The 27,127-nt window shown below is 49.7% G+C and overlaps 7 protein-coding genes across 7 annotated transcripts; 4 read left to right on the forward strand and 3 right to left on the reverse strand.

Moving 5' to 3' along the window:
- Window positions 1-474: 474 nt before the first annotated feature.
- Window positions 475-4,189, reverse strand: Aud_010026 (GPI inositol-deacylase; the record flags this gene model as incomplete). The annotated part of the gene is made up of 6 exons (XM_043294869.1): window positions 475-712; window positions 763-989; window positions 1,040-1,202; window positions 1,251-2,616; window positions 2,671-3,520; window positions 3,572-4,189. The coding sequence occupies 6 exons, from the start codon at window positions 4,187-4,189 to the stop codon at window positions 475-477; spliced, it is 3,462 nt and encodes a 1,153-aa protein (XP_043150804.1).
- A 4,562-nt stretch (window positions 4,190-8,751) lies between these two features.
- Window positions 8,752-10,414, forward strand: Aud_010027 (sugar transporter family protein; the record flags this gene model as incomplete). The annotated part of the gene is made up of 4 exons (XM_043294870.1): window positions 8,752-8,946; window positions 9,001-9,266; window positions 9,315-9,723; window positions 9,779-10,414. 4 exons carry the CDS (start codon window positions 8,752-8,754, stop codon window positions 10,412-10,414), a joined length of 1,506 nt encoding a protein of 501 aa, XP_043150805.1.
- A 6,032-nt stretch (window positions 10,415-16,446) lies between these two features.
- Aud_010028 (alpha/beta hydrolase) lies at window positions 16,447-17,439 on the forward strand (the record flags this gene model as incomplete). Its single annotated transcript, XM_043294871.1, has 1 exon — window positions 16,447-17,439. One exon carries the CDS (start codon window positions 16,447-16,449, stop codon window positions 17,437-17,439), a length of 993 nt encoding a protein of 330 aa, XP_043150806.1.
- Window positions 17,440-17,585: 146 nt separating this feature from the next.
- On the forward strand, window positions 17,586-18,034 carry Aud_010029 (uncharacterized protein; the record flags this gene model as incomplete). Its single annotated transcript, XM_043294872.1, has 2 exons — window positions 17,586-17,827; window positions 17,932-18,034. 2 exons carry the CDS (start codon window positions 17,586-17,588, stop codon window positions 18,032-18,034), a joined length of 345 nt encoding a protein of 114 aa, XP_043150807.1.
- Window positions 18,035-18,300: 266 nt separating this feature from the next.
- pldA (putative phospholipase PldA) lies at window positions 18,301-21,238 on the reverse strand (the record flags this gene model as incomplete). The annotated part of the gene is made up of 8 exons (XM_043294873.1): window positions 18,301-18,344; window positions 18,431-18,983; window positions 19,035-19,492; window positions 19,537-19,797; window positions 19,844-20,465; window positions 20,517-20,669; window positions 20,721-21,121; window positions 21,178-21,238. 8 exons carry the CDS (start codon window positions 21,236-21,238, stop codon window positions 18,301-18,303), a joined length of 2,553 nt encoding a protein of 850 aa, XP_043150808.1.
- Window positions 21,239-21,924: 686 nt separating this feature from the next.
- Window positions 21,925-23,702, forward strand: Aud_010031 (DUF890 domain protein; the record flags this gene model as incomplete). The annotated part of the gene is made up of 10 exons (XM_043294874.1): window positions 21,925-22,004; window positions 22,053-22,100; window positions 22,160-22,235; window positions 22,286-22,296; window positions 22,353-22,451; window positions 22,507-22,580; window positions 22,638-22,770; window positions 22,825-22,915; window positions 22,967-23,230; window positions 23,289-23,702. 10 exons carry the CDS (start codon window positions 21,925-21,927, stop codon window positions 23,700-23,702), a joined length of 1,290 nt encoding a protein of 429 aa, XP_043150809.1.
- A 136-nt stretch (window positions 23,703-23,838) lies between these two features.
- Window positions 23,839-26,763, reverse strand: Aud_010032 (tetratricopeptide repeat protein; the record flags this gene model as incomplete). The annotated part of the gene is made up of 1 exon (XM_043294875.1): window positions 23,839-26,763. One exon carries the CDS (start codon window positions 26,761-26,763, stop codon window positions 23,839-23,841), a length of 2,925 nt encoding a protein of 974 aa, XP_043150810.1.
- Window positions 26,764-27,127: the final 364 nt, after the last annotated feature.

The raw sequence follows: 27,127 nt of genomic DNA on the forward strand, positions 1-27,127 counted from the left end.
CCTTGGAGCGCCTCTACTGATAGTCTATCGATCATGGTCGTGACTTGTGTACATGCGCTTCCTCAGACAAACCGCTCTATATCCAGATTCCAACAAAACAACCATTGAAGATAGCCATACATACAGCACCTCGTATATCAGTGACCAGTGGCCAGTCAACGGCAACAGACACAAAGGTAGAGGGGGATAGGGATGTCGAGGTCAAGCCGTCCGAGAAAAGTCCCACCCTCAAAGTGGACTCGATGAGAGGGTCAAAATGGTTGTCTCTGTACAGTCAATTCCCATCACGCAATGGGAGCACAGCAACAAAAGCAGAACACCGCTCCAGAAACGACAAACGACACGCATGTAATCAACTCCGGTATGCGTAATGATCCCTCAGCCTAATGAAGGTGACAAAGATAGAACAGGAGAAGGAAAGATTAGATAAGGGGACATAAATTAAGACGTTCAATATCGGGCCCAGTGGCTCCGTCATGGCTTCTTTTTCTGATGGCTTCCGCCTGGCTCGGACATGCCGTGTGTGGCATCGTCGCCTTCGAGAATGCACCAAAGTCGTCGGAGAGAGAAGCCGCTGCTGAAGAAGTAGATGACGACAAACCAGGCGGCGAGGATATTAGCAAGGTGATGGAGAAGGTAGGCGTATGACACGCCGTAGACTGCCGAGTAGACGGCAATGGCAAAGAGGATCATAGATGTGACATGTTTTAACCTACGATGAATTAGTCGACTGACACAGAGCGAGAAAATGACGGCGCATACCTTGTGGTGACTCTGGGGATCATGGCCCCACTGGTCATGGTCTCCACAAGGAGGATGAAAGGCATGATGGACAAAACATTATGATGTGACGAGAACGGCATGAACCAGTGGACAACAAGATTGTGAGCCCAGACCAAGAGGACGAGAATGTTGATCGGTAAGATCCAGAGCATGAGAATGAAGATCGAGTGGGCATAATTAGAGAAGTTGTAATGCGCAGTGGACCTCTGTGCATATTGTAAGTTACCTTATCAATGAAGACATGGATGATGCGTACCGTTTCCTTGGCATGCCATTGTGCCCGCACACATGTTGCGAGCTGAACAATGCACGCCACCATGTAGGCGAACTGATAGGGAACCAAGGTTGACACGAGAACCAACAGAATGGCGGTGTTGATCATCCGGCGTCTTGCAGTCGGAGCGCTGAAGATGGGGGTTCTAATCCAGTCAGTCAGATGCGAAAGAAGCAAGAGTGTCATGACCTACCCCTTCTCGTTGCGTTTAATGTAGCCTGATTTGCTTTTCAAGTACCCATAGATGAAAGAAAGCACAGACAAAAGGATGAGTGCGACGTAGTTGATAATAACGCAGACACCGATACTGATCAAGCCAAAGACAGGTACCAGAAACCAGAAGAACGCATCCTGCGATCCCAAGAGCAGATCGTTCTTTGTAAAGTCAATCGGAGTCTCGGTGGCGTTAACTCGCCACTGGAACGGTTCGTCGCTGGGTGGAAGTCGCGTCGATGTGGCCAAAGAAGATGCCAGCAGGGACATGGCAAGCAGTAGAATCGGGAACGATGACCGCAGAGCACTGTCCAGACCTTCGGCGAATGTGATGAAATAGCCAGTCTCGTCATACATCTGAAATTGTTTGCGGAGGACAAGAGCGACAACAAGCACGGGAAATGCAGCAAAGACGGTCCGATAGCGCATCACAAGCTCTCCCAAACTGCCGGCAATGTCCACTTTGAGCGAAACGTCGACTGTGGAACCACAGCTTGGATCCGTCCACAGCTGGAAGGAGACACCGCCCAGAGTTGCTTGTTCGCGGAGGGGTGGAGGCATGAAAGGTGCTACTCCGTGGAGGTTCACATCGACCTTGTCCACATTGACGAAGAATTTCGACTCGTGCGGGTCGGATATCGACTGTCGCAGTAGAGGAGCGAAGAGCTCTTGTCGCTTGTCATGATTGTGTCTCACAATGTGGAGCTTGTAATCCAGCAAACTGGAATGCAGAGCCGGAATTTTAATTTCGGTGAGCATTGGTCGATTTGCGGGCAGTCTCATCTTCAGCCCGGCACTTATCAGACCACCAAGGCCGCCGCGGACCCTGATCACAGCATCAGAACTGTCGGAAAATTCTGCCAAAACCCAACCTTTGGTGGGACTATCGGCTTTGTCCACAACAGCAACAAACTGGTGCTCTGAAAGATCCTCCAAATCATACTGCAGATATGAGAAAGGCTGGACCCGGTCAAAGGGATACTTTGAAGCTGCTGTCGATGCCGGCAGGTGAATACCATCCTCAGCCGCATTCTTGCAAGCGAGACGCGTCGAACCCGTGTTGCCCCCAGAAAAGTCCATATTCATAGAGAAAACAGTTGCGAATTTGCCATTCTGAAGAGGGAAAACGCTGCAGAAGAGAACTTCCAGATTGCCATGCTCTCCAGTCTTATCGAATTTTTGGTCAGAGAGAAGAGTGAATTTTTTGCCCGATACTCCTTGCGGAGGTATGGGCAAGAGATAAACCTTTGGACCCGAGCGATGGCCCAATTCGCGCAGGATGAGTCTTTGGCCTTGCGGGAGGATCGAATTGCTTTGGTCTTCAAGGGTGAGAAGTGTGTTTGGTTCTAGAAAAGTTAGTCAAGGATAGACCAACAGAAAAGTTTAACCAGGGGACCAACCCTTCTGAGGCAGAGTTCTCTCGGCGACCGACTCTAAGCCTGTGAGGTACCATTTCTTGAAGATCCGCATTCTCTCAGCTCTTGGTTTAGTTTGGCTTGCACGTCGAACATCTATAATATCAAAGAGTGACTTGATGATCGCCTTGCGGAACTGATCGCACCACGTAATAGATAGATGGTCAACACCGATCCAAACATCCGGAATGCTAGAGGTAAAGACCGTGAAGCCGTGAGTCTCGGGGACTAGCGACGAGATACTAGCGTAGTCGGACGGCACAACGGTGTCGCGCGAGCCACCAGCGATGGAGATAAGAGTGACATGCCACAGAGGGTTGTTGTTGGCCCACGTCTGCGAGTATGCTTCCCGCCAGTAGTCATTGATTTGCTTGTAGGTTTGAACGATGTCCGAATCGAAGGAGACGGGAGGTTTGGCGTGGGGCGCGGACATGGTGACGATGGTATTGACCGAGTTGGCCTGGTAGTTGGACATAGTCAACGAGGTACGGGCGACGATGCCACCCATTGAGTGTCCGATGAGAATCACCGAGCTGGGATCGGGGAGTTCGGGGTCCCTTCGCGATCGCTTGGGGTCATGGTAGAGGGAGAGAATGTATGCGACAGCCTCGTTCACGTATTCCGCCTGGTCAAGGAGTGTTTGGCCATGGAACGCAGCCATATCCTCGTTGAAGTCGATCATGAAGAAATCCAAGCTCCGGGTACCGGCTTTGATGCGCTCCTGGTCGTGACGGACGACATCGTGAAAGTGCCTCGATGCTTCGGCGGCAAGGGATCGGACTTGTCTATAGCTCCCGGCATTTCCGGGTAAGAACAGGACGGGAGCCCCGTTCAACTTTGGGGCTCGTTAGTAGTGCAGCTGAGGGATCAGAGGCGGAAAACATACTCCTAAGTTTTCTTGGTTGTAAAAATCAACACCTTCCTCCCGGTAAAGATACAGATTGTATTTGCTCGCGAAGCGCGTATGCTCGGTATCGAAGCCCACCATGTGGAGGAACGTCGGGCTCATCACAGGTATCCCACAACTATCGTCGCCGGCCTGACGGGCAGAGAACGAGCGGACGATAAAGAAGAGGAACACGGATGCGACAAGCGTCGTCAGAGCTGTCAATATCGAGCAAGACCACGGGCTGCGGAGCCGGGAGGATCGAAACCGAGAACTCTCAGGAGAAGCCTCCATGGGAAGTCGCTGGGAGGCCAATGGCATCAGGAAGGATGTCGACGAGGATTTTGTATCCGTGGACGCGGCGGCCATGGTCGTTGTCGACGAGGACGAAGGCGTTCTCCACAGACCCGAGTTCCGGGAGCGAGGGGTTGAGGCACCGTTGTCTCGTCGGAGATCGAAACTGGTACCACTTTTCGCTATCTGCGAGCGCGACTTTTCGGCCGTCTCGAAGGCATTATTATTAGGGGCATGTGCTGTTGATTCTGTAGGGGATCGCGAAACCAGAGGCGAATCTTCAGCGTCGTCCTCGACAGGAGAGCCAGACGAGCGTCTGTGCATTGGAGGAGGTGGAGATATTCGTACTCATCCAGCACGCAGGAACCGATCGAAGCTTTTCTGGGGCGGATAGGCGGATCTCAGTCTAAGACCTTGGGTTGGGTGGGTTTATCGCGACAGCGGTAAGGGATGAGCCCCCAGGAATGCGAAAGGAGCAATTGGGACGAGCTGATTGGAAGGGAGAAGCAACTGTAAAATTGAACGAGTGTAAGGGTGATGATGAGTTGGTGGCTGGTCTCGCAGCTCGGAATTATTTCACTGCTGTTTCTTGGATTAATCTTAGCTCCCCCCTTTGATACAGGACGAAAAGAGCGAGGCCCTTGACCGGGAGGCGGGGAGCAGCCGGACTGGAGATAAGGAGGAAATGAGAGGGAGAGGAAGACGACGGAGACGGGGTCTGCGAGAGATGTTGGGTTAATACAGAAAGAAGCTGGAGAAGAGATAACTCCTGGCTACCTAGCAGATTGGGTGGTGCTCCGTCGACGCCGAGTGAGATCCAATCATCCACTCAAACGAGACCTTGTTTCCTGGGATCGTACTTCTTTTTTTTCCCTTTCTCTTTTTTTTCCTGCAGGCGCTGGAGACGGAACGGGCTTGGCGGATGCTCTCGGCACACTTCTTATCTGCAGGATGGCAGGATGACAATGAATAAAGCCTGAATTGCTCCTGGTATAAGGAGGGTCAAACAGAGAGCTTTTAATAAACAATCTATCGGCATCTATTTGACTGCCTTATGATGACTATCAACGCGCTATCTTATGTTTAGCCATCAATGCCAACCCTTCCGAATTGGGCGGGCGACGTCATCCCTCTTGTCAGTTTGCAATACCGAATAGCTTCACCAACACTAAGAAACAGAGGCAGGCCAATTTAGAGAAGTAACCAGGGATGGGTTACATATAAATTGAAATTATGAAGCTTCAGTATCTTTGCATCTCGAGGCCCCAGAAGATATAACCGTTCTCATAAGGTACAACTGAAAAATGGAGGTCGTACAGGCTTACAGCACGCCATCTTAAGCCTCCTCTAATAATCAAAAACCAATCAGGATGATCCTACATCTAAACTGGCCTGCCCACCTACAGGGTGCATTACCAGCGTAAAATAGCCTATAAGTACGCCCTAGAAAGTGTACAGTGTAAACATTCTCCGCGCTGGTTCGAACCATCGTAGTGTATCTGGTTCTATTACCTCAGTGTGACCACTAGCTATCTGCTTTCAATATCATGATGCATAGTCATACATGTACCTAAGCAAATTAAGACATGTCCAGGCACGCACACACAGTGCAGGGGTACGAACACCAACACTCTTCACTCTCCATCTTGTCGATAAGTCTCTCCACAGCATCTCGTCGATCTCAAGCCAAACGTAGGAAAGGTATATCATCTGGTCTCCTTGATATCTTAGAACAAGAACAAAGTATGAAGAAATTTTCAAAGTGTGAATTCGGTCAATACTCTGGCCGGCCGGTATGATCTGAAGTTGTATATTAAGCAGATTCTGATGAGCTTTTATGTCTCCTTACGTCCTGGCTGTGTTATTACTACCGTGACTTCTGTTGACTATGGTTATAGGCCCTCTGATCTTCCAGTGTGATGAAACGATTACTGTGAGATTGGATGGTTGTCCAGACTGATCCCTTCGTCAGAGATAAAACGCGGGACCAGGGATTCCGTGACTGGCTTGGCAAGGGATGGAAGCATATTTACTGTAGTGGAGATTGAGATCCGTATGTACCAGTGATCTCAGTGTAACACCAATCGGAAATAAACGTCTGCGCCCAAGAGTTTGTGTTCAGCAATGCTGACGAGATGGTAGAAAGTAATTGACGGAGATTCAACACGCAGGCTTTTATTCAAACTACAAAGTGTCAATGTTAGCAACAGATGACCGCTGAGTCCAAACAGACATTAGAAGTCGGTATAATCAAGCTCATCCTGCATCCCGTTCAAGAGCCTGACCGTTACCCGGAATGTAACCGTTACACTTGGGTGTACCTAAGGCAGCTCAACAACGCACGACTACGAGTCCTTGATGCTCCATTGCTTATCAGAGTTCAAGACGCGATTCAGAGTGGAACATTGGTCCTGATCAGAAGTGTCAGCGACCATCTGATGATTCGGGAGTAACGTCTGACGACCAAAACACTTCGCAGATATCGCTCTCCGGACACCACCAACAGCAGTAAGAAGTCTTCCCTGTCAGGGTTATAAGCAAGTGCACAGCCTCTGTCAAAAAGCGACGACGGCATGGGGTATGGTGCTTTCAGGGCCATGCTTTGTGTTCATCAAGATCTGCAGGAAACATTCGGAGCCCGAACCTGTGTCCGACCAACTCCGTTGCTGGAGTTAGCCGGCCACGGGGAACACGCCATTAACCTCAGGCATGCGACTGGCGAATGCCGCGGATGAAGGCGTGACCAGTTGACCTTCCGTTGACAGTATGCATTCGAAGAAGGCCAAAACAGCTTATCTGTAATGGAACGTAGGGATTCCGTGACATTCCCCGTTCCTTGTACCTCGTATCTCAAGCAGAAGAGTCAGACTTCAACGAGCATGATGTGGCCTCTCGGCGCTATAACACTGATGGCTTCAGTTTGAGTTAGAAGCTTAGTATTTCGTTCGAATGTGATGTGAAAGGCCATGTGCGGCAACCGCTGAATATTCTCGGCCTTTGTTTTGAGATCGATATCTACTTTCTGGGTCTTTCGGTGAGCACGTCAGAGTCAGTTTTACGTTCAAACAATTTCAAGTGGCGAGCTATGGGTAGAACGAAGAAAGTGAGATTTTCAAGAGACAACTGAGACAACCAGTCGCTCCGGAGATCGGCGACATGGCGCTGGACTTGCACCGGAAGGTCATCAGGAAGACTATTATTGTTAATATTACTCAAGAACGATTGCAGCCAGGGCAGGAAGGTATTCCTTGCTGTACCTATCCACGAACTTCGGATGGTATGGCCCTCTGAAATTAGAGTTCCCGATCCACGGAGAAACCGAGTACATGAGAGGCACTAACAGCGTTTGCGAGCCTGGGCCTCGACGGAAAGTGCCCGAAGAATGCGGATACGGAGCTCTATTTGAGAAACGAGTTTACTTGAGAGTGCGGCCCAAGCAATAGCTCACTGAGTGGCAAGTGATATTGACGTAAGACTAGCGCTGATGGAGTCGCAGAGACCTGTAGTCGTTTGCCTTCACACGTTTTTCAACCGGAGTTTGTTGAATGGGGCAGGGCCAAGAGTGTCAAGAGTCCAAGAATACTAAGAATTGTCTGGGCGAGCTTGTCCGACCACATGGCCACCACACATGATACCTGGCGTCATTATCCTTAAGCCACAAACCATTGTTAGCATTGAGTTTGATCTTGGCGAAAATAAATCGTATCTTTTGAGTATGTTACTCACCTGTCGCACGAGAAATCCCGATTGCAATATGGGGATCTCCAGATTAAGCAGCGAGAGACGTGAGGTCTACATCTCCACACAAGCACCCCGCACCGCACAATGCGGGATTAATTAGAATTCAAAGGAACCTGAACCATCCGCGGCGCCCCAAAGGACGAGCGAACCAAAATCATTAACCACTCTCGGCCATTGTCCGACCCCAAGTACGGTTGCTCAGACCAGGACAGGAACCTCTAGGGCAAAGGTAAAGGGTCCTCTTTCAGTCCAGAGGTACAGTGGCAAAATTCATCCAAGCCAACGGATTGCAAAAGGGCCAGAAAAGAAGATTTCGCACTTTAGACCTTCGGATGACTGTGGCAAGCTGGCAGATAGCCCGGGGAAGTTCGGCCGGCAAAGCGAATCAGTCTGCACGAGCAGGATACGGAACGATAATAATGTAGCAGATCGTGGTCTAGATACTTGTCTTGATTTTCAAGTTCGGTGGAACAGAGACAGCTATAGAATCATAACTAAATCGTGACGAAGGCGTTATTTCAAGTTTGTATCCCCAGATTGTGGAGATTCTTGGCCTCTGGAGTAAAGCTTGGCACTGTTTTGTGTAATGCCCTCGTAGCCCTTCTCTATCGACCTGATAAAATTTTCCAATCATTTCGACAGGTAAATCGTAGAGTAGTGCAAAAGAGTGTCACTGTCGGAGATTATCTCCTCGGTAATTGGATGGTAGCATTCATGCAAGGAGTCGAGAGTCAAGACGGTAGCGGCTTCTCCCAAGACTGCCACCAAAAGCTTCCCTCTGGCCCATCCGGGGGTTTAACCCTTTGGTCCCACGGTACCACGGCTTCTCTTCTCCCCCGACGCTTAAAGTTCCCTAGTGGCTGGCTAGACTGGAGCATGTTTCCACGAGGTTGTGTAAAATGTCTAAGAGCTAAGAAAAGTAGTACTCCGTAGTATTCCCCAGACGGAATAATGACCGGGGTGAGGGGTCATTCGGCTTGACTCTTCTTTATTTCTCAGCCGAGTCGCTCGTTCGCTGATTTAAAGCCGGCCCAGCTCCCTCTCTGCTGCTTCTGTGAGATTTCTTCTTCATCCACACTACTTGTCCCACGTCTTGTTCCTTTCACTGCCTATTCTGATTTCGGTCAGCTATCCTTTCCCTCAACATGGCTGAACAGTATGAGGGAAAGCCTCACCATAATGAGGCGCCCGTCTCAGCCCCGGACGAGGGCGGCCCTCGCATGAGTATTGCCAGATACCTCGTAACTCGGATCTCGACCTTGAAGCCTCCCATGAACCCTGCTCCCAATCCTTTCAAGGCGCTTGCGCTCCTGAACAAACAACAATGGTTATTTTTCCTGGTGAGTTAGTTCTTGATCACATCCTCACTGAATAACCCTAACTAACCTATCCAGGTCGCCTTCCTCGGTTGGACATGGGACGCTTTCGATTTTTTCACTGTCTCCTTGACCACCTCCCAACTGGCCGTGACATTCGATAAATCCATCTCCGATATCACCTGGGGTATCACCCTCGTTCTTATGCTCCGATCCGTCGGCGCCATCACATTCGGTATCGCATCCGATCGCTGGGGCCGCAAGTGGCCTTTCGTCGTCAACAATATCCTCTTCATTGTTCTGGAACTCGGAACCGCTTTCTCCCAGACATACAAACAGTTCCTGTAAGTCCTTTTTTGCATTGTCCCGTCGAACGTCACTGACCGGCATAGTGCCTGCCGTGCTCTCTTCGGAATCGCCATGGGCGGATTGTACGGTAATGTAGCGGCCACGGCCCTCGAGGATTGTCCCATGGAGGCGCGCGGTATCGTGTCGGGTCTCCTGCAGCAGGGCTACGCCTTTGGATACCTGCTCGCAACGGCTTTTGCGCGCGCCCTTGTCGACACTACCCCGCACGGCTGGAGACCCTTCTACTGGTTCGCTGCTTGCCCTCCCATCCTAATCATCGCCTTCCGTCTGTGTCTGCCCGAGACCGAGGCGTTCAGACAGCGCCAGGCCATCCGTGCCGAGGTCCGTGGCGGCGTCACTTCCACCTTCTTCGAGGAGGGCAAGGTCGCTCTTAAGCGCCACTGGCTACTCCTGATCTATCTCGTCCTGCTCATGGCCGGTTTCAACTTCATGGTATGTATAAAGCCCTCGCGCGAACCAGTGAATGCAGCTGACATGGTTCAAATAGTCCCACGGCTCCCAGGACCTCTACCCCACCATGTTGAAAAACCAATTCCGCTTCTCCCCCAACGCCGTCACCGTCACCCAGGTCGTCGCCAATCTCGGCGCCCTCTCCGGCGGTACCCTCTGCGGCTGGGCGAGTCAGATCTTCGGCCGCCGTTTCTCCATCATCTTCATCTCCGTCGTCGGTGGGGCCCTGCTGTACCCCTATACCTTTGTCAGCGACAAATCCGTCATGGCGGCTGCGTTCTTCGAGCAGTTCTGTGTGCAGGGCGCTTGGGGCGTCATCCCGATCCATCTGATGGAGCTTTCACCGGGCTCGATCCGGACCTTTGCTGTCGGTACCGCGTACCAGCTGGGTAACCTCGTTTCGTCCGCCAGCTCTACCATCGAGTCGACGATTGGGGAGCGGTTCCCTCTGCCGCCTACGGAGAAGGTCAAGCACCGCTACGACTATGGTAAGGTTATTTGCATCTTCATGGGATGCGTCTACGCCTATGTCATTATTATTACCTTCTTTGGGCCGGAGAAACTGGGCCGTCAGTTTGATGTCGCGCATGACCGGGATATGGAGATTGTGGCTGCTCACCGCGGAGTCATCGAGGAGGATCCTGAGAAGGCTACGGCGGTTCACAAGGACTAAGTGTTTAAATTGCTTGGAGGAGTTTATGTTTGCATATATACCATTTATCTGGCTATCATGACGAACCTTGGATGTGCACAATGAATGAATGTGTTTGCTATAGGAGAGAATCGGCATATGCTATTGTGGCTGATGTAATGCTTATATCGCTTCAGAATGATATCCTTGAGGTTTCAGATCGTCTGCAGACTCCGTCAGTATTAATCACCCATCATTCGCGAAGGGTTTGTGGGACACACCATGAATTGCCATAAGATGGCTCTGTTGTATACCCGCCCCTGACCCCTCTCAGTCGTGATGAGAGATTTGCCATAGTGATGGCCTTTTTGTGTAATATGATCGAATTTGATGTTTCCGGTAGGTTGTTCTTCTCGTGAAGTTGGTGACAGCCCTTCATCCGGTATGTCCTTCTTCCGTATTCTGCGTCGTCGTTCCTAGTCCGTCGATGTCCCTGTTGACGTCCACTGTCAATGCCCCGTGTCAAAGTTCCTGTCGATGGCCCCTATCCATGTCGTCTAGTCGGAATCCTGTTGAAGTCCTGGACAATGTCCTGTCGATTCAAAGTCCCTGTAAATATCCCCTAGTCAAAGTTCACTGTTGATCCCCACTGTCGATGTCCCCTAGCCAAAATCCATGTTGATTTCCCCGTTGGTGTCCCTGTCGAAGTCCCTAGTCAATGTCCCTGTCCGAGTCCCTGGTTATGTCCCTGCCAATGCCCCGTATCGAAGTCCTTGGTCCAAGTCTCTGCTGATCTCCCTAGTCAATATCCCCTAGTCAAAGACCCTGTCGTGTCTTCTACCCATGTTCCCTAGTCGACGCCCACCGTCGAAGTCCGCTGTCGAAGTCCACTGTCGAAGTCCTAGTAAGTCCCCCCTTATCAAATTTCCCGGTCGAGGTCCTGGTCAATGCCCCCTAGTGTATGTCCCCTATCCATGTTCCTGGCTGATGTCCTAATTGATATTCCCGTCAACGTGCCCTGTTGATGTCACAGTCGAAATCCATGTCAATGTCCCTCTCAAAGTCTCGGTCGATACCATTGTGAATCGTCCTGTCAAAGTTCCTGTCCAATGTCCACTAGTCGAAGTCCCTGTCGATTCCCGGTTAATGTCCCTATTAAATTCCCTGTCTATGTCCCCTATCAATGTCTTTAACATGTCCACCGTCGTTGTCTTGTCGTTGTCCCTTCCCTGTGGTTGTCTCTGTCGTTGTACCTATCGTTGTTCTGTCGATGTTCCTCGTCGATGTCCGTCATCGATGTCCCTCTCCTGTCGTTATCCCTGTCGTTATCCCTGTCGTTGTCGCCATAACGGTCGGGGTCGTCGGGGTCATCGTCTCCATTAGGCTTGCCGGTATCTGCAAATGATGACCGTGATAATTAGTATGGCACTTGAAGAGCAAGGTGCTAGATATCTGGAGCTAAAGACTGCATAAAAAGAGAATCTTACTCAGCTATGCCCGTCATGCCATGCCGCCTTCATCGTCTCAAGCGATTTTCTCCCATGACAATAGTCGGTTTGATGTCCGTATGCTGCACCAAGCTTATGAAGTCGCACCGGCTCTCTGAAAGCTATTGGTTTTGTCTTTTCGACTTCAGGCAATCTGAATTTGTCTTCAACGTCTCAGAATATAGTTTGACTGAATCCTCATCACCGACGTCGGTATTGTCAAGGTCTGGAGAAATAGGGTACACAAATCCTTCATCACCGACGTCGGCTTCAACAACATCTCAGGAAATAGAGTACCCATGACTCTCATCATCGACATTGGCATTATTGACGTCTCCGATTGTGAACATGATCGTTCATCACCGACGCTGTCATCGGGGGTCGAGTCCGGCGACCAGATTGGCCTCGAATTACTCGCCCTTGAATGGTGGCATGTAGACGCGAGCGTCACTTAGATGCCTGAGCGCGCACTGTGTGCTTGCCCTTCCCATTCGCTCACGCAGAAAGCCATCGAGCAATTACTGCCACAGGCGTCTTCTGGTAAGAGCTGGAGTTGAAATAAAGGTATCCCGCCATTATTCGCAAGCTCCGAATCCAGTCACTCCTTCAAAAGACCGGATTTGACAATTGGCTCGGTTTCTACCTCGCCGGAATTGTCACCATGCCAAAGGGATTTGGAACTGCTTGTTCTCATCTCCAATGTCACTGTAATCGACATTGAGTTCGGGGACCAGCTTGGCCTCGGATTTCTCGCTGTCGTTGCATGGTGGCACAGAGACAGGTGCTTCTTCTGAAGCATTGACTGCCTCAGCATGAGTTCTCCCAGCTTTGCCTTTGCCATACTGCTCTTGCAGATTGGTGTGTCATGGACAACAACGATTTCTGCTAAGAACCGGGGCTGGAACAAGCATCCACTTGTTCTCAAGCACCCATCAAGAATCGGATGAGTCGTTCCAACTTCATCTTGATTCTCATCGCCGTCATTGGAATTTGGACATGTTCCATCACCAATTTCGGTGTCGACTTCGGGATATGTGACCATTACGGCCTCATCTCTCCCGATGCCGTTGAATGGTGGCACAGAGACAGGTGCTTCTTCTGAAGCATTGACTGCCTCGGCATGAGTTCTCTCAGCTTTGCCTCTACCATTCTGCTCTTGCAACGAATATCACCAACGATTGCTGCAAAGGGCGGGAGGGGATCAAGTTTACCCTTGTCCTTGAGCTCAAATGCCAGGACGCTTCGTAGAAGCAGTCTTGCCGTATGGCGTGGCCTTCCCCCAGATGCTAGTGAGTCATGGACTTGTCGCTTCTTGAGAGGTAAAACGGAGCAAGGTTCTGCTTGTCCTTGGGCTCGAATGCCACGGACGCCAGTTGGAGGTTACCCTTGCCTCGCGGCGTGGCATGCTCTCGAAGGTTGACAAGTTCTGAACTCGTAGTATTTGGAGAGCAGGGCAGGAGTATAGCTTCACTTGCCCTCGAGCTCGGGTGCCAGAACAGCCTCGTAGAGGCTACCCTTGACGATGCAGAGATGCCTCATGGAGACTATCTCTCGCCGTTCAACGCGAAGGAGGGAAGGGGAACTTACCTTACTTACCTATGCTCCGGCGCGATTCGGTATCGATATCATTGGCTGAAACGATACCGAGATTGAAGTATTTGAAGCGATATCCGATTGTATGGCCCTATGCAAACGCGTTTGAGCCCACTGTCACCCAGCGGCAGCGGGTTAAGAGAAACTGACACTACTCACCTGCTGTAGATCGAATATTAGGAACAGGATTTGCCCCGCATCTTGTTCATAGTACCCTGTATTAGCCGAATGTGAGTCGATCAAGCGTTTAACTAATTGGCGGTCCTGGTTTGAACGTCCATCACCTGGTCCAAGGAGTAGTTTCAATCAGTCTTCCTGGTATCGGTAAGTAGCAACTCAAGTGGTGAACGCATACCTCGCACTTTGCTTCTTCGTCTATGATGTGTTTTAAGTGAGGGGATGGATGGTCCTTGTTTACTGACCGTTTCTATTGTGGTAAAACTTCTTTCACCAAATTCCGATGAGAGTTAACTAGTTGATGATCTGTTATTGAAAGGAGGAAGCCCTTTGAAACAGACAAATGTTCGCTCACCTTGAAAATAGAAGAAATTTGAGGAATGGTTCGCGGTCAAGCGCGATGACTGGTTGAAGGTGGCTGAGATGAAGACGAAGAAGGCGAGATGATGGTGATGACTGAATAGATAGTGCTAGATGAAGATGAAGACGAAGAAGGCGAGATGATGGTGATGACAGAATAGATAGATGAAGATGAAGATGAAGATGAAAGTGAAGATGAAAGTGAAGACAAACAGAAAGAGGAAGATGAAAAGAAAAGAAGAGAAAATGGCAGAGGCAATAGGGAACATTCACAAGTTTTACCTTCCTCAGCACACGCAATAATATGTGGTAAATCTCTAACTGTACCTAGCACTTCAAACTCAGTGCAGTGCACAGTCTTGATAAATATAAATATAGTCTCTTATAGATAGCTTCTACCCATATTCTTCAAATGAACTGAGGACTATCTTAGTAAAAACAACGCGTTAGATGTACAGCTATCACTGTCCTGTCATTGACCAGTGTATGGCACGGTGGTGTATGGAAGCTGAAGGCGTAACCTAATATAGACATGTCCTATGGCCTTGGTAGCACTATCCCTCTCGTGAACAAACCTCCATAGAGACGATCAGCGATTTCGATTACCTATTCACTCTAAAGAGCTAAAAGGCCAGCTATATCGCATTCATTGGTAGACTATGGAGACTCAGTCAAGGCCAGGTATCCTGTAACAAGATTAAGTCGAGATTGAAATCGAGTCATTTCTACGGATCGTCTCGAACTCGAGGTATAACAATGCCATATAACCAGTCCAAAACGAAGTGGCCCAACCTGGCAAATTCGTCATGACCAACGTTCTCAGCAGATTCACGATGCGAGCAGAACATATTGTTGTCGTAATACATCTGAATGCGCTGGTCATCCCGCTACTCTTAGAGAGCACCTCAATTCTTGAAACATCCTGAGTATGATTAGTGAATGCAATCCAAATGGGCAAAGGCAGTCACAAATTCTTCAGTGTTCCCTTCTTGAACTATTTCTAATCGGAACTGGTTCCTGGAAGCTTGGATGAACCCGGCAGATTCAATCCAGTGAGATGTGGAGAGCGCGATCTCTGGCTGTTACTGGGATCTAATGCAGGCGCGCTTCATATAAAGATATTTGCCTATATGTAAGTAGAGCTGCTCTGTACTGATGGAAGCCACTCATAAGCAGTCATGATCCTTATCTTCTGAAGGTACTATTTGAGTCCTGCCAACACCTCCAAGCAAGCAAGACACTAACACGCACGGTTGAAGAGGCACATCACCAGTGAATATCAATACCAAGGGAAGCAAAAATTCCACAGTGTTCTCAATAGTGAATATTGTCGCCTTGAGGCAGATAAAACCGGTGAGAGAAACGAATGCATTTCTTTCCCAAGTCTGCACCAGCAAACAATTTTCCAAGATGTTTGTTCCTCCAACGACTGGAATTTGAGCCACTCATACTGCTCATACAGTCCGGAGTTGAAACTCTCCTAGAAAAAATGATTACCAAAGCTCATGCACATGCCCATGCGGTCTTTCACGACATGATCAACCGCAAGTTTGTCATCAAAAATGAATAACTCGACTTGGAGCTCCAAACGCTCCCAGGAGCTGAGGTACAAGGTACGTCGTTGAAAACGGCCGGACCAAGCATATCAGCCCCAACATCTCCCAGACGGGCGTTCCGACAAATGGCCGACAGCGGTTATTGAATCGGGATTTTTCACAGTCTATAAGCTCTCTGGCCAGCGTTCCTCGGTGGTGGTTAACTGACTCTAAGGGAGATGTGAAAATAGTCCTCATCATCTTGATTAGCCAGATCAAGAGGGAAATCTCAGTGAAGATGTAAAAGTTGATCAATCGCCCAACCAGTGCTGAGCCGTCTAAGAAGGGCGGGGGAGTCACACAGCGGGTGGTAATCTCGCAGTTGACAGCCCAGGGCCAGATTCGCATCTCTGGAGCCCCTCTGGTACTTTATTTCGGGCGGGTTTTCCTTCGACCAGCGGGACCCAACGAAGGGGATATCGAATTTGGTACCGGGGACTTGGAGCGGATTGCCTCGAAGGTGTGGAGGGTGTATACCCAAGTTTAAGAACTGCAGGGATGAACGGGGCCAAAGATTGTAAGAGAGTCGAGTGTGTTCGAATCAGATAGTTGGGACTCATTGTCTATTAGAAATCACAAGAAAACATTGACATCTGTTATAACGCCTTCCACTGCATGAAATTGTACTATCTCACTAAGGGAACTCGACTAGATATACGCCTTCGTAACTATGATTGTTACCCTGTCTGCCCAATCACAGAACTAGCCCCAGTACGTCAATATTCTCCTTGAGCCTATGATGATATTGTTTTAGGCGCTTCACTGCCACAGCGTTGGCACAAGTGGCACCATTGAAAGGGTCTTTCCGCCCACTTTATTCCCAGAAGTTCTCTCAACCATCTGTTTTCCCAACTCGGACATCATGCCTCCTTCCAAAACTTATCCCTCTCCCCTCGTCATACCCCCTCTTAGGAATGACCAACATACGCATACAATAATTCTCCTCCATGGCCGTGGCAGTAATGGCGAGGATTTCGGCCACGTCTTCATCGAATCGACGGACATCGCACAGCGCCTCCCAACGACCAAATTCATCTTCCCCACCGCGAGTCGACGGTGCTCTACTGTAATGAAGCGGATCCCCATCAACCAGTGGTTCGACAACTACTCGCTAAAGGATCCGAATACCCGGACCGAATTACAGATTGATGGACTACAGGAAAGTAGTGAATTCCTTCGGAGATTGGTTGATGAAGAGGCAAAGCTCTTGTCGAATGATTCCGCTGTTGGCGATGGATATAGTCGGATCGTGATTGGGGGGTTGAGTCAGGGGTGTGCGGCTGCTGTTTTCTGTCTTTTGGGGGGATTTCCTTCTGCGAGTGAATATGGAGAGGGCAAACACCTTGGAGGATACATTGGGATGAGCGGGTGGTTACCGGTTGAAAGGGAGATCTCTGGGTTATTGAAAATGGAAGAAGGCAATCAGGAGGAATCAAAGTCAGGCACTGAAGAAGACGACGACGACCCGTTCGCCCATGATACAGATGGTGACGATGTCCCTGCGCACATCCAGGCAGTCAATCATATCCGGGATATTCTCGGTATGCCACCCTTTCAGTCTGACGCCGATGACTCGGAGAATGCGTTACGTGCGTCTCACTTGAAAACACCGGTATTCCTGGGGCATGGGTCAGCAGATCCCAGTGTGTCGATAGACTTGGGACGACGGATGGCGTCCATCCTATCTGATGGGTTTGGGATGGATGTGACGTGCAAAGCATATGAGGAGTTTGGACACTGGTATAAAGTGCCGGACGAAATCGATGATATGGTGCTGTTCTTGAAGGAGAAGGCCGGGTTTCCTGATCGAGAAGGGGTTCACGGAGGATCTGAACCAGCGCCTGTCTCCAACTGAGCGACTGCAGGATCTGGCGCTCAAGGCGTTGCTAGAGGAGAAGTTGTGTCCTTACCAGGTACGAGTCGCATCACTACACACGAAAGAGAAGAGATTAATCTGAGAATGGAAAGACATACGAACGATGGGTCCTTAACTTTTACACCATGCGCTCCAAGATCCTCGCTGCACTTCCCCGGCCCGTCCAGGTCGTCGTTGGCAACATCATTTACCGCAAAGTCACCCGCAATCTCCAGGGCCAGGGTATTATGGCATTCACTGAGGATGAGATCTGTGCCTTCCGGCAGGAGATCTGGGAGAGTCTGAATGCGCTAGTGGCGGAGGCGCAGGCGAAGCAGTCCGATCGGCACGGGCCGTTCTGGATCTGGGGTGGAGAGGGCCGACGGAGGTGGATGCAGTGTTGTTTGCGTTCACTGCGACGGTGTTGGTGTGCGATGCGTGAGTACTTACTTTTGCCTTGGTTTGCCTGTGCTGTACTGACATTTTGGGTAGGGCACCGGCTTCAAAGGAGATCATTAAGGATTATCCGGCCGTGGTCAATTATGCGAGACGGATCCATGATAAGTACTTTCCTGAGTATGGGCTGTGGAAGTAGTGATCGTTCTATTTAATACAAGGAGTTGATCTCTTGCAGCATCAGCGGTAGAAACATATGGCAATGAGTGGATTAAATCTGACTGATAACATGCCGACATTTTCATGGTTGGCTCCTTGTCCGTGGCGACGGATATATTCCTCATTAAAAACCTGCTATATTCACATGATAGTAGCTTTTGCCTATGGTTTTGTACCTACAATGCTGTACATGGGATGAATGTACAACTTTTCAACTTTGTAACAGCTCATATCCCGCTTGAATAGTCATAAAATGGTATTCCAAATCATGATTGCAACGAAGTACTTCGCTATTGGGACAAAGAAGACGATTAGGTATAGATACTCTGCAACAAAATCAGCAAAATGTGTCTTCTTAAGTGTGTCATTAACGAACTTACCTCAGTGATTTGGTTAACAGCCAGGCCAGGCTCTGCCATCTCGGCATCTTTCAGGAAATCGAGTGGCATCCAGACAAGATGGCCCTTAATCCTGTCCAGTTTCTCTCGGACATCCTTGACGGGCTGGTACGGGTCGAACAGGTGGCCCTCCTTGACTCCGCCTCGCGGTCTGAAATTATCATATTCCTCAAAGGTGCGGATGTTATCATCTGGGTCCGTACGGAAGAGCATCCGGTATACTTCCGTATTCGTTGTGGCTTGCTCTGTCCATGTCTTCCACAAGTCATCGTTCAACGGATCTGTGACGAAGTCGTTCTCCGGGCCTTCAAGAATCTCGTTCAGACAGACGTTAGGTGGCTGGGCATTGGGGTGCTTAGAGGCGTCGTAGTCTTGCGCTGGAAGGAGGCCTAGATGCTCCCGCCACAGCTGCCGCCGCAAAGTAGCGGCAAGGCGCGAGGCTCTATATGGCTTTCCATCCATCATACTATCGATGAAGTCTTGATCCTCAACAACAATGGCCAGCTCGCTATCATGGTAACCGAGTTGTGACTTTTGAAGTGTTAGTCCTGGAGCCCAGCATTGTAAAAAGGGTGAACTCACCCGGTCGTTGATGTTCGCGCTGCCGCAGATGGCAATCCTGTCGTCTACAATGCACACTTTACCATGCACATAGAGCTCTTCCTGGACAAAATTTGCCTTTTCACTCTCAGGATCTCCTTCCCAGGGTTCCTCAGACATTTTGCCGCCATTGAGCATCGTAACATGCGCTACAGAGTCCTTGCTTCGGTATTGGCCACTTCCGCGCCTTTCTTGCTTCTCCTCATATCTGCGCAATCTGGCAATCCTTTCTTCCTTCTCTCTCTGTGTGTCGTCGTAATTTACCTCGTGTTTATCTCCTTCTTCGCCAACCACCGGGTGAACGCTGTCGCTCATGATAGACTCGGCTATGCCACGCTGGATGTCATGATACGTTACTCCTGCTTCACTCTCTAGTTCTTCTAGAGCAGGAGTCTTGTTGATACGGTCATAAGCGCGCAGATTAAAAAGGAACACATGCTCTGATCGAGTTAGTCATTTGCTTCTGTGAAGGCTAAGCACTCACCTCTTGGATCAACTCCTTGAGCGGAGATCTGACCGAAAATCGAGTGTTCCCCACGCAGGATAGATTTGTACTGGTAGTCCATGATAGCACGTGTACCGGTTGCCTCACTTTTTCTCAGGTCGCCAGCAAATCCTGGAATAGCGGGAATCACAATGATTACTCGGAACTTCCGACCCTCTTTGCCAGCTCGAACGCAGGCGTCGACAATCGCACGACCAATGGTATTGATAATGGGCTTTTGCTGGTCTCCAGTGGCAGTAACTTGAACAGGTCAGTATCTGAAGCATTGTAGCGAAGGCGGACTTACTGAAAAACTGGTTTTCGATATAGACCAGATGTTGAGCGTTACGAATAATCTCGCAATAAGCATTTTGAATACTCTGCTCAGTCAGGATTCCACTGCTCCAATCACCACTGCTGCGGACAATCTGTCCTTCGACAGTGCCTTGCTTTCCTCGCGGCTTGGTGTCTAGCGGATTGAGAGGATGTTGAATATAGTCTCCACAAGGATACTTCGGGCGTTGTATCCCGACAAGCGCTTCGTCATCACCGGTGCGGCCCTCCAATAAAAGCCAGTCGACGCCATTATCACGCTTGTACTTATCTCGCTTGACAAAGTTCCATCGAAGAACAAAGTGCTCGGCAATATCATAGACGCAATCACCAACCAAACCCATTGCTACATCATGCCATGGCATTCGACCATAGTCTGCTTTGCTTACTTCATTTGACTGCCAATCTGAAACGCTCTGAAAATCCATAATACGGTTGTTGTTCCAATCTTGACCTGGGAATATCTCGTCCTTCAAGTTCGCTGGATGAACGTCGGCCAGGGGGTGTTGGTGAGCATCCCATCTACCAAAACATAAATCGATACCACCAATGAAGGCGACGGCGTAGTCAATGACGATAAATTTTTCATGATGCGCCTAGAATGTCAGCATATTACTCGCTAGAATTATAATCCACGACGGTCTTACCCAGTAAAATGTCATATCTGCTGCATTTTCAAAGATATTGTGATCCGGATGCCGAAGAACTTTGATGTTTCCGTGACCGGGAGTTCCTTCGGGGCAGAGACTGCGGAGCGCGTGTTTCGTATGCGCCGAGTTGCATGTCAGTGCTTGATTGACCTGAATCCTGTCAGTTGTACCGACTGAACACAGTTAATAGGGCTGACAAACCTCCTTGTAAACAATCACATAGATCTTAACGCCCGCTTCAGCGCGGCGCTTGAGTACTTGGTCGAGTCTCCATTCTTGCGTCAAATAAGGAGGTCTACGAAGGAATAGCTCCGGAGAGAGCCACCAATCCTCGATATAGATCACCTCCTTTGCCTCCTCCAATGCGACTGAAACAGCCCAAAGGTAGTCCAGCGCGTCGACATACCACTTGACCCTGTTATCCTCTCTAACCGGAGCAAAGGACTTGTATCTGTGTGACTCGGCAATCGCAGTTCGCTTATTGTCCGTTTCTCGCTCATGCTCCTCATCATGGCGGTGATTGGGGTTGACGATATTGAAGAATTTTCCAACTTTGTGCTTCAAGTGGTAAGCTTTTGCCTTGGCGTCGTGTAAATGAGAGTCTGATAGCCAATGTCAGACAGAAAGAATATCTCATTGAAAAAGATACGATACAGACCTTTCAAAGCACTTTCCAGATGGTCAACCTCGTGCTCGAATTTCTCCTTCAATTTCCCCATCTCAACATGTGACCCAAGGTTACTTTCTTGGAATCAAAACAAACGAAACGATCCACACTGGCATCCAACTGTGAAAGAACACTCCGTAGAAATTCTCTCAATGCTCGCGGTTCTCGAAGTTCGACCAGGAGTTATTCTTTTTAAATATCCGGGACGTCTGTTCTTTTCTATTTCACCCGAGTGTCAAAAGGAGGGGGATCGGCGATTATTTGATAGTCCGATACGCGTTGGCCAACGCTGTGACATCATTTCATTGCTAGCCTTACCAGCCTTATTCGTACGGCCTTGTGGCCTGACTCTTGAGGGACCAAAAATTCCCAGCCCCAAGCCCGTTCAGGAGAACACTTACCCACTCTCTCCAGGTGATCGTCGTCGTTCCTGCATCACTGCATCCAGTTCATTAATGGGGATCATCGAAACATCAGGAGACTTTTGTTGCTGTCTGTACCATTGTTTCTGTGCCTTTGGAAAAATCGATGTAAGCCCCACCATCAGCCATGGTCGGCATCTAGCCTCCAATCGCCCACTAATCGTCATTTCATGTAGATAATACTGAGTACTACCTAACTAGTCTACTTACAGGCGTTCTCGATTGTCTCCCTAGTTCTCGACTACTATCGTGGCACATCTTGGCGCAGGTTTAGGCTGACACATTTTTTGCCTTGTTTGTAACTAAATCAGCCATAATGAGGGCAACTCGAAATATCTACAAAGATGACGTCGATTTCACTGCTCTTGCGTTGCAGTCGCCGGCTTTCGCGAAATAGTCAGTCTTGCCCCTGTGATTGATACGCATCTCTGACTCTGCCATCAGTGTGAAGCCAAACGGCCAGTTAGATTTTAGCGATCCCGATGCCGTACGGTAAGGACGGTCATACATGGATATTGCAGGTGTTGGTAGATAGCTGACCAACTTTTTAGGCAATTGACCAAGAGTCTCTTAAAGAGAGATTTCAATTTGGATGTTGAGATACCTGACAACAGACTTTGTCCGCCGGTATGTTATCTCGGCTCGCAAGAGTCTTACATGCTAACCTGATACTCTAGGTACCGAACAGGTGAATAAAAACAGATTGCCAATGCAAAATTTGCGTATGTTCTGACGGACAAGCAGGCTAAACTATATTCTATGGCTGCAAGACCTTCTCGATACCACAGGCGACCAGTACCGCGATGACTACGACCCGGACCGATCCGTCTTAGGCCTCGACATGTGTGTATCACCTGTTCTGGACATGTTGCGGGGTTGCTTCTTCTGACTTTCGTAGCGGAACAGGATGCTGCAGTATATACCCATTGCTAGGATGCACGACACGGCCCCTGTGGGATTTCATTGCTACAGGTAATCATTGTCGGCTTCAATGCTTATCCGGTGGATGGAAAGCTCACACGAACCTAGATATCGACGATGAAAATGTTCGGACCGCCCGAGAAAACGTGACAAATAACGGACTTGATGGTCGAATCCGAGTATTCAAAACCGAGCCCAAGGATGATCTCATTCCTCTAGACACAAAGCTCGACGTCCAAAGGTATGTATCCACTGAGATTGCACAAAAGGGCATGTATCTGAGATTTTTTTTCAGGCTCGATTTTACCATGTGCAATCCTCCGTTCTACGCCTCACGCGAAGAAATGATAGCTTCAGCACAGGCTAAGGAACGGCCTCCATTTTCAGTAAGTTCAAACCACCGAGACTAACAAACGCCAGCTAATCAGCGGACACAGGCATGCACAGGAGCCGAGGTCGAGATGGTCACTGGAGGCGGCGAAATAGCTTTTGTCTATCGTATGATCGAGGAAAGCCTTCATCTCCGTGAGAGAGTTGTCTGGTACACCTCAATGCTTGGGAAGTTGAGCAGTGTGTCCGTCATAGTTGAGAAACTGACGGAACATGGGAACAACAACTACGCAGTAACGGAGTTTGTTCAAGGCAGCAAGACGAAGAGGTGGGCTGTGGCGTGGTCGTGGACTGATCTTCGTCCGAGTATGGTATGTTTCAATACATCTTGGTCTAGTGTTTGAGTGCTCCCGTGCTGATCTGCAACAGAAAGTAGCCCGAGGCATCCCTGGTTTCCCGAAACACCTCCTACCATTTCCGTCCGAGTTTCTGTTCGAGATTGCTGATCAATCGATCGATCACATCAGCGACAAAATTGACAAAGAACTCAGCAGCCTTCGCATTCATTGGACTTGGCGTAAGAATCTGGCTACGGGCGTGGGATTCGCAATGGAGAATGTTTGGTCTCGGCAAGCTCGCAGAAAGTTGCAGATCTCAGCTGGCACTGCGGACATGATGGAAATTGATGAGAGTACAGCGGCTCTTGGTTTCAAGGTCCAGCTGAAGCAGGATAGGCTTGATGAAAAGTGCGTTCGAGTTGTCGTGCGTTGGCTCAAAGGATCAGATTCGGTCTTGTTTGAGAGCTTCTGTGGGATGTTAAAGAGAAAGGTGGAAGGAAGGTGATGCGGAAGAGGGCATGGAACGTTACATGACGACTCAGAACGAAGACATGATCACGAAAGACAGATCTATTCATACTTGAACGCTAATCAAATTCTATCCGACATGACGTGCATAAGACATCGCTCAACTCCGACAACTAAGAGCTTCCCACTTCAGACTGCAGCTCTTTCAGACGACTCCAACCCTCGGAATCCTCCCAAAAGTCCTTTCCTTTACCCAGAATACCCCTGACAGCACTGCGGGCCTTGAATCGCCAGTCCTTAGCAACCATTTCAGCGTCCTCCTCATGTTTGCCTTCTTTGTCCATAGGCCCAAACTTAGCATATCCATCGCGGACCAACCTCTCTGTAGCCCGGACGATATCCATCCACTTCTTCTCATCGCCCATTTGGAATGCACCCTGTGTGCACGAAGCAACGGTAGCTCGCCAGGCCTTCTCATGCGCCTCAAAGGCCTTGGACGGCTGGCCACGGAACTGTTCTACACGGGCAACAAGAAGCCAGAGCGGAGCCGAGTGTGTGATCAGAGGCACAACGCAATCGTCGACGAGGGAGAGAATCTGACCAGCCATGGTACCACTGCGAACGACGGGCTCCGAATTCTCGTCGTTTTCATCGACCCTCATCAGAAGGTCCTCGTAGTTGTAGGTGTCGACGAGGTGCTCAATCAACATACTGAGAACAGGTATATCGACGCACTTCTCTCCGTTCTTTGGGCCAAGAATTTCAATCACCCGTCTCTGGGCTGTGACCACATCGCGAAATGGTGTAGCTGGTGGAGGGATCGAGGCTGCGACTGTCAGAACGTTGTCCCAGATGCGAGCATCGGTGTGCTTGAGCCGAGCGGCGCGATGGAGAGCGGCAAGGGCCTCGCGCTTGCGCTTATAGGGATCCTGTGGTGCTTTTTTGGTTTCCGAGTCGGCATCGGCGTCTGCATCCTGCTGCTCCTCCTTTGCTGTTTCGGTGGTTTCGCTGGGTTTGGGGGTTCGCAGGATGGCAGCAGCAAGGTTGCTCCACGCTTCGGCGTCCGTGTCTTCGAGCTGCACGGTCCGTGTAAATGAGTCGATGGCGTCCTCCCATTTTTGCAGTTCAAGCTGTACACAACCAAGGGCAAACCATGCGCTATGGTTGAGACGGTTGATGTGAAGACTCTTGCGGTATGCCTCCTCTGCTTTTTCAAGAGCAGGGGGCTTCAATGAAAGATAGTGGCGGGCCAATGAACGCTGCGCGCGTGCGTATCTGTTGTTCGAGACTTCCCATGCGCGTTCGTACATTGTAGGATCACTATCGATGTCACCCAGGATGCAGAGCAAGCGAGGGGCATCAACGGGCAGCGGAGACAGTTCCGGCCCGTCGAACTTTTCGTTCTCGTCCTCTGGGTCTGGACCCGTGGGCTCATAGAGCTGTCTGCGGACGACATACTTGGCCTTTTCTTCTCTGTCTGTGGCAGCGTAGCAGAGAGCGGCCTCCGCCCACATCTGCAGGCGTTCGTAGATGTCTAGAGCAGTCCGTAGACCGCCAAGGTTGACCCAGCGTTGAGCCAACTCAGCTTCGAGACTCCACCGAGTAGGAGAATTTAAGAGCCAGATATACTCTAGTCTTTCAGCGGCCGAAGCAGACTCGGATTTCTCGGGTCTTGGGAGGAATGTGGTAGCTTGGTTACCATTTTCGGTAGTTTGAGTATCAAGAGTTGCTGTGTCTGCAATGACTTGGTCAACAAGCGCTTGCATCTGCAGAACAGATCTTTCTACGGTTCGAGCTCGGTATCCTTCCACACGGCTTCGGACCAACAAAGCTTGAGTGTATACCTGCCAGTTCGAACTGCCACCTTCAAGGACACGGATAGCGTAAGGGTGGGTCTCTTCCCGAGTCAGACCGTTCTCCGGCGATGTGTTTGTGATTGCGGAAGCCAAACCCAGCAAAATGGCAGAGTCAACAGGGTCCAGCAGTGGTTGGCTGCCGGGGTCAAGAGACTGCAAAGCCGGAGGAAGCGTAGATTCTTCCTGGACAGTCGTCGACTTGTTTTGAGACGTCTGGGCATCCTTGGCAAATGATATGCTTTCGAGAAGAGTATCATCGTTGAGGTCTAGGTTCTTAGGTCCTGCTTGGGTTGTATCCTCCTTGTCCGGAAGAGCAGAGTTTCCGGTGGAGGTCAGTTCTTCGGCACTCTTTGCCAAGACAACCAGCTGGCTGATATCATGTTCTTGGAACTTCGTCCTTTTCCCCAGTTTTCCAGTCAAAGCGAACTCAAATTTCCTGACTGCAGCAGCCTGCTCAAGATCTGCCCGAGCCTTGGCGTCGAAGCCATGGTGGCTGTGGATTGTTGCCCTCTCCACAAGGAAGCGTCCTTTTTCTTGAGCGGTAGAGAATACAGACTTTTCGCTAAGTAGTGCCTTGTCCAACTCTTCCAAATCGCTATAGATGGCGTCTTGTAATGTGCTAGTAGCTTCAGACAGCATCTTCTGGTGAAGAAAATTGACGCGCAATCTTGCCGTCCTTGCCACCAACGGTCCGTCAGGGAGAAGGATGTCCGCATCAACAAGGAGAGCCTTCGCAAGGGCAAAGAGCTCAACATTCGGCGTCAACTTGTAGGCAGCTTCTCCGTCTACAGAGAGTTCACGAATGATGTGATTGCGAACAGCCCGGAGCTTGGTGGCATCTGAGTGGAGAGCATCAGGGAATGCCACATCCGCCGAGTTGAAATCCAACGGAGGGCCAGTAATATTAGATTGCATAAAGCTAAACAGAGCCGCCAGACCAATATGGAGGATCTGTGACCGTTGCTGTTCAGAAGTAAGCCCATCCAGCGGCATCTGAGCCGTAGCCTTGGCCTTCTCGGTCAAAAAGGTGGTATAGCAAATCTCGCCGTTGGAGACGCGTCTGATAGCACTCGCATCTGCAGAGTTGTGTCCCAGCAGTTCTCTAGCCAGTGGAAGTTGGAGGATGGGTACGATCTCTGCATCCTCTAGTTTGACCGGGTCATACTGTTCTCTCAACGGCGATGTCCCATCAAACAGAACGTCCAAGGACGACGGGTAAGAAGCGTTCGATGCTTCAGTCATCTTGAAGGACTTCTTTTAGAATCTGAATCTTGAAAGAGTGACTTTTGAATGCCTTCAAAAAGGTCGAACTGATGGATTATGCCTTTGTCCTTTGGATAGACCTCGGTTGGGCCGTCAACATTAACGAACACGTGACGAGTGGTACGATTTGGAATTTTTCACAAGAACATGCTGAATGCTCCTAAGCACTCGAACCAGACCACCTAAGAATGAAGCTAGCAAAAGAGCGACTGCTGATGGCTTTGGTGATGACGATGAAAAAGGGCAGGTACCCCGCCTACCAGTTTTTTTCCTCGCGCCCATTTTTTGTTATCGATAAGGCGGATTCGGAGATTGTGGTGGGGCCAGTTGAGGCCGTGGCATT

This window comes from Aspergillus udagawae (genome assembly GCF_001078395.1).
Source record: "Aspergillus udagawae IFM 46973 DNA, scaffold_8, whole genome shotgun sequence".
Lineage (NCBI taxonomy): Eukaryota > Fungi > Ascomycota > Eurotiomycetes > Eurotiales > Aspergillaceae > Aspergillus > Aspergillus udagawae.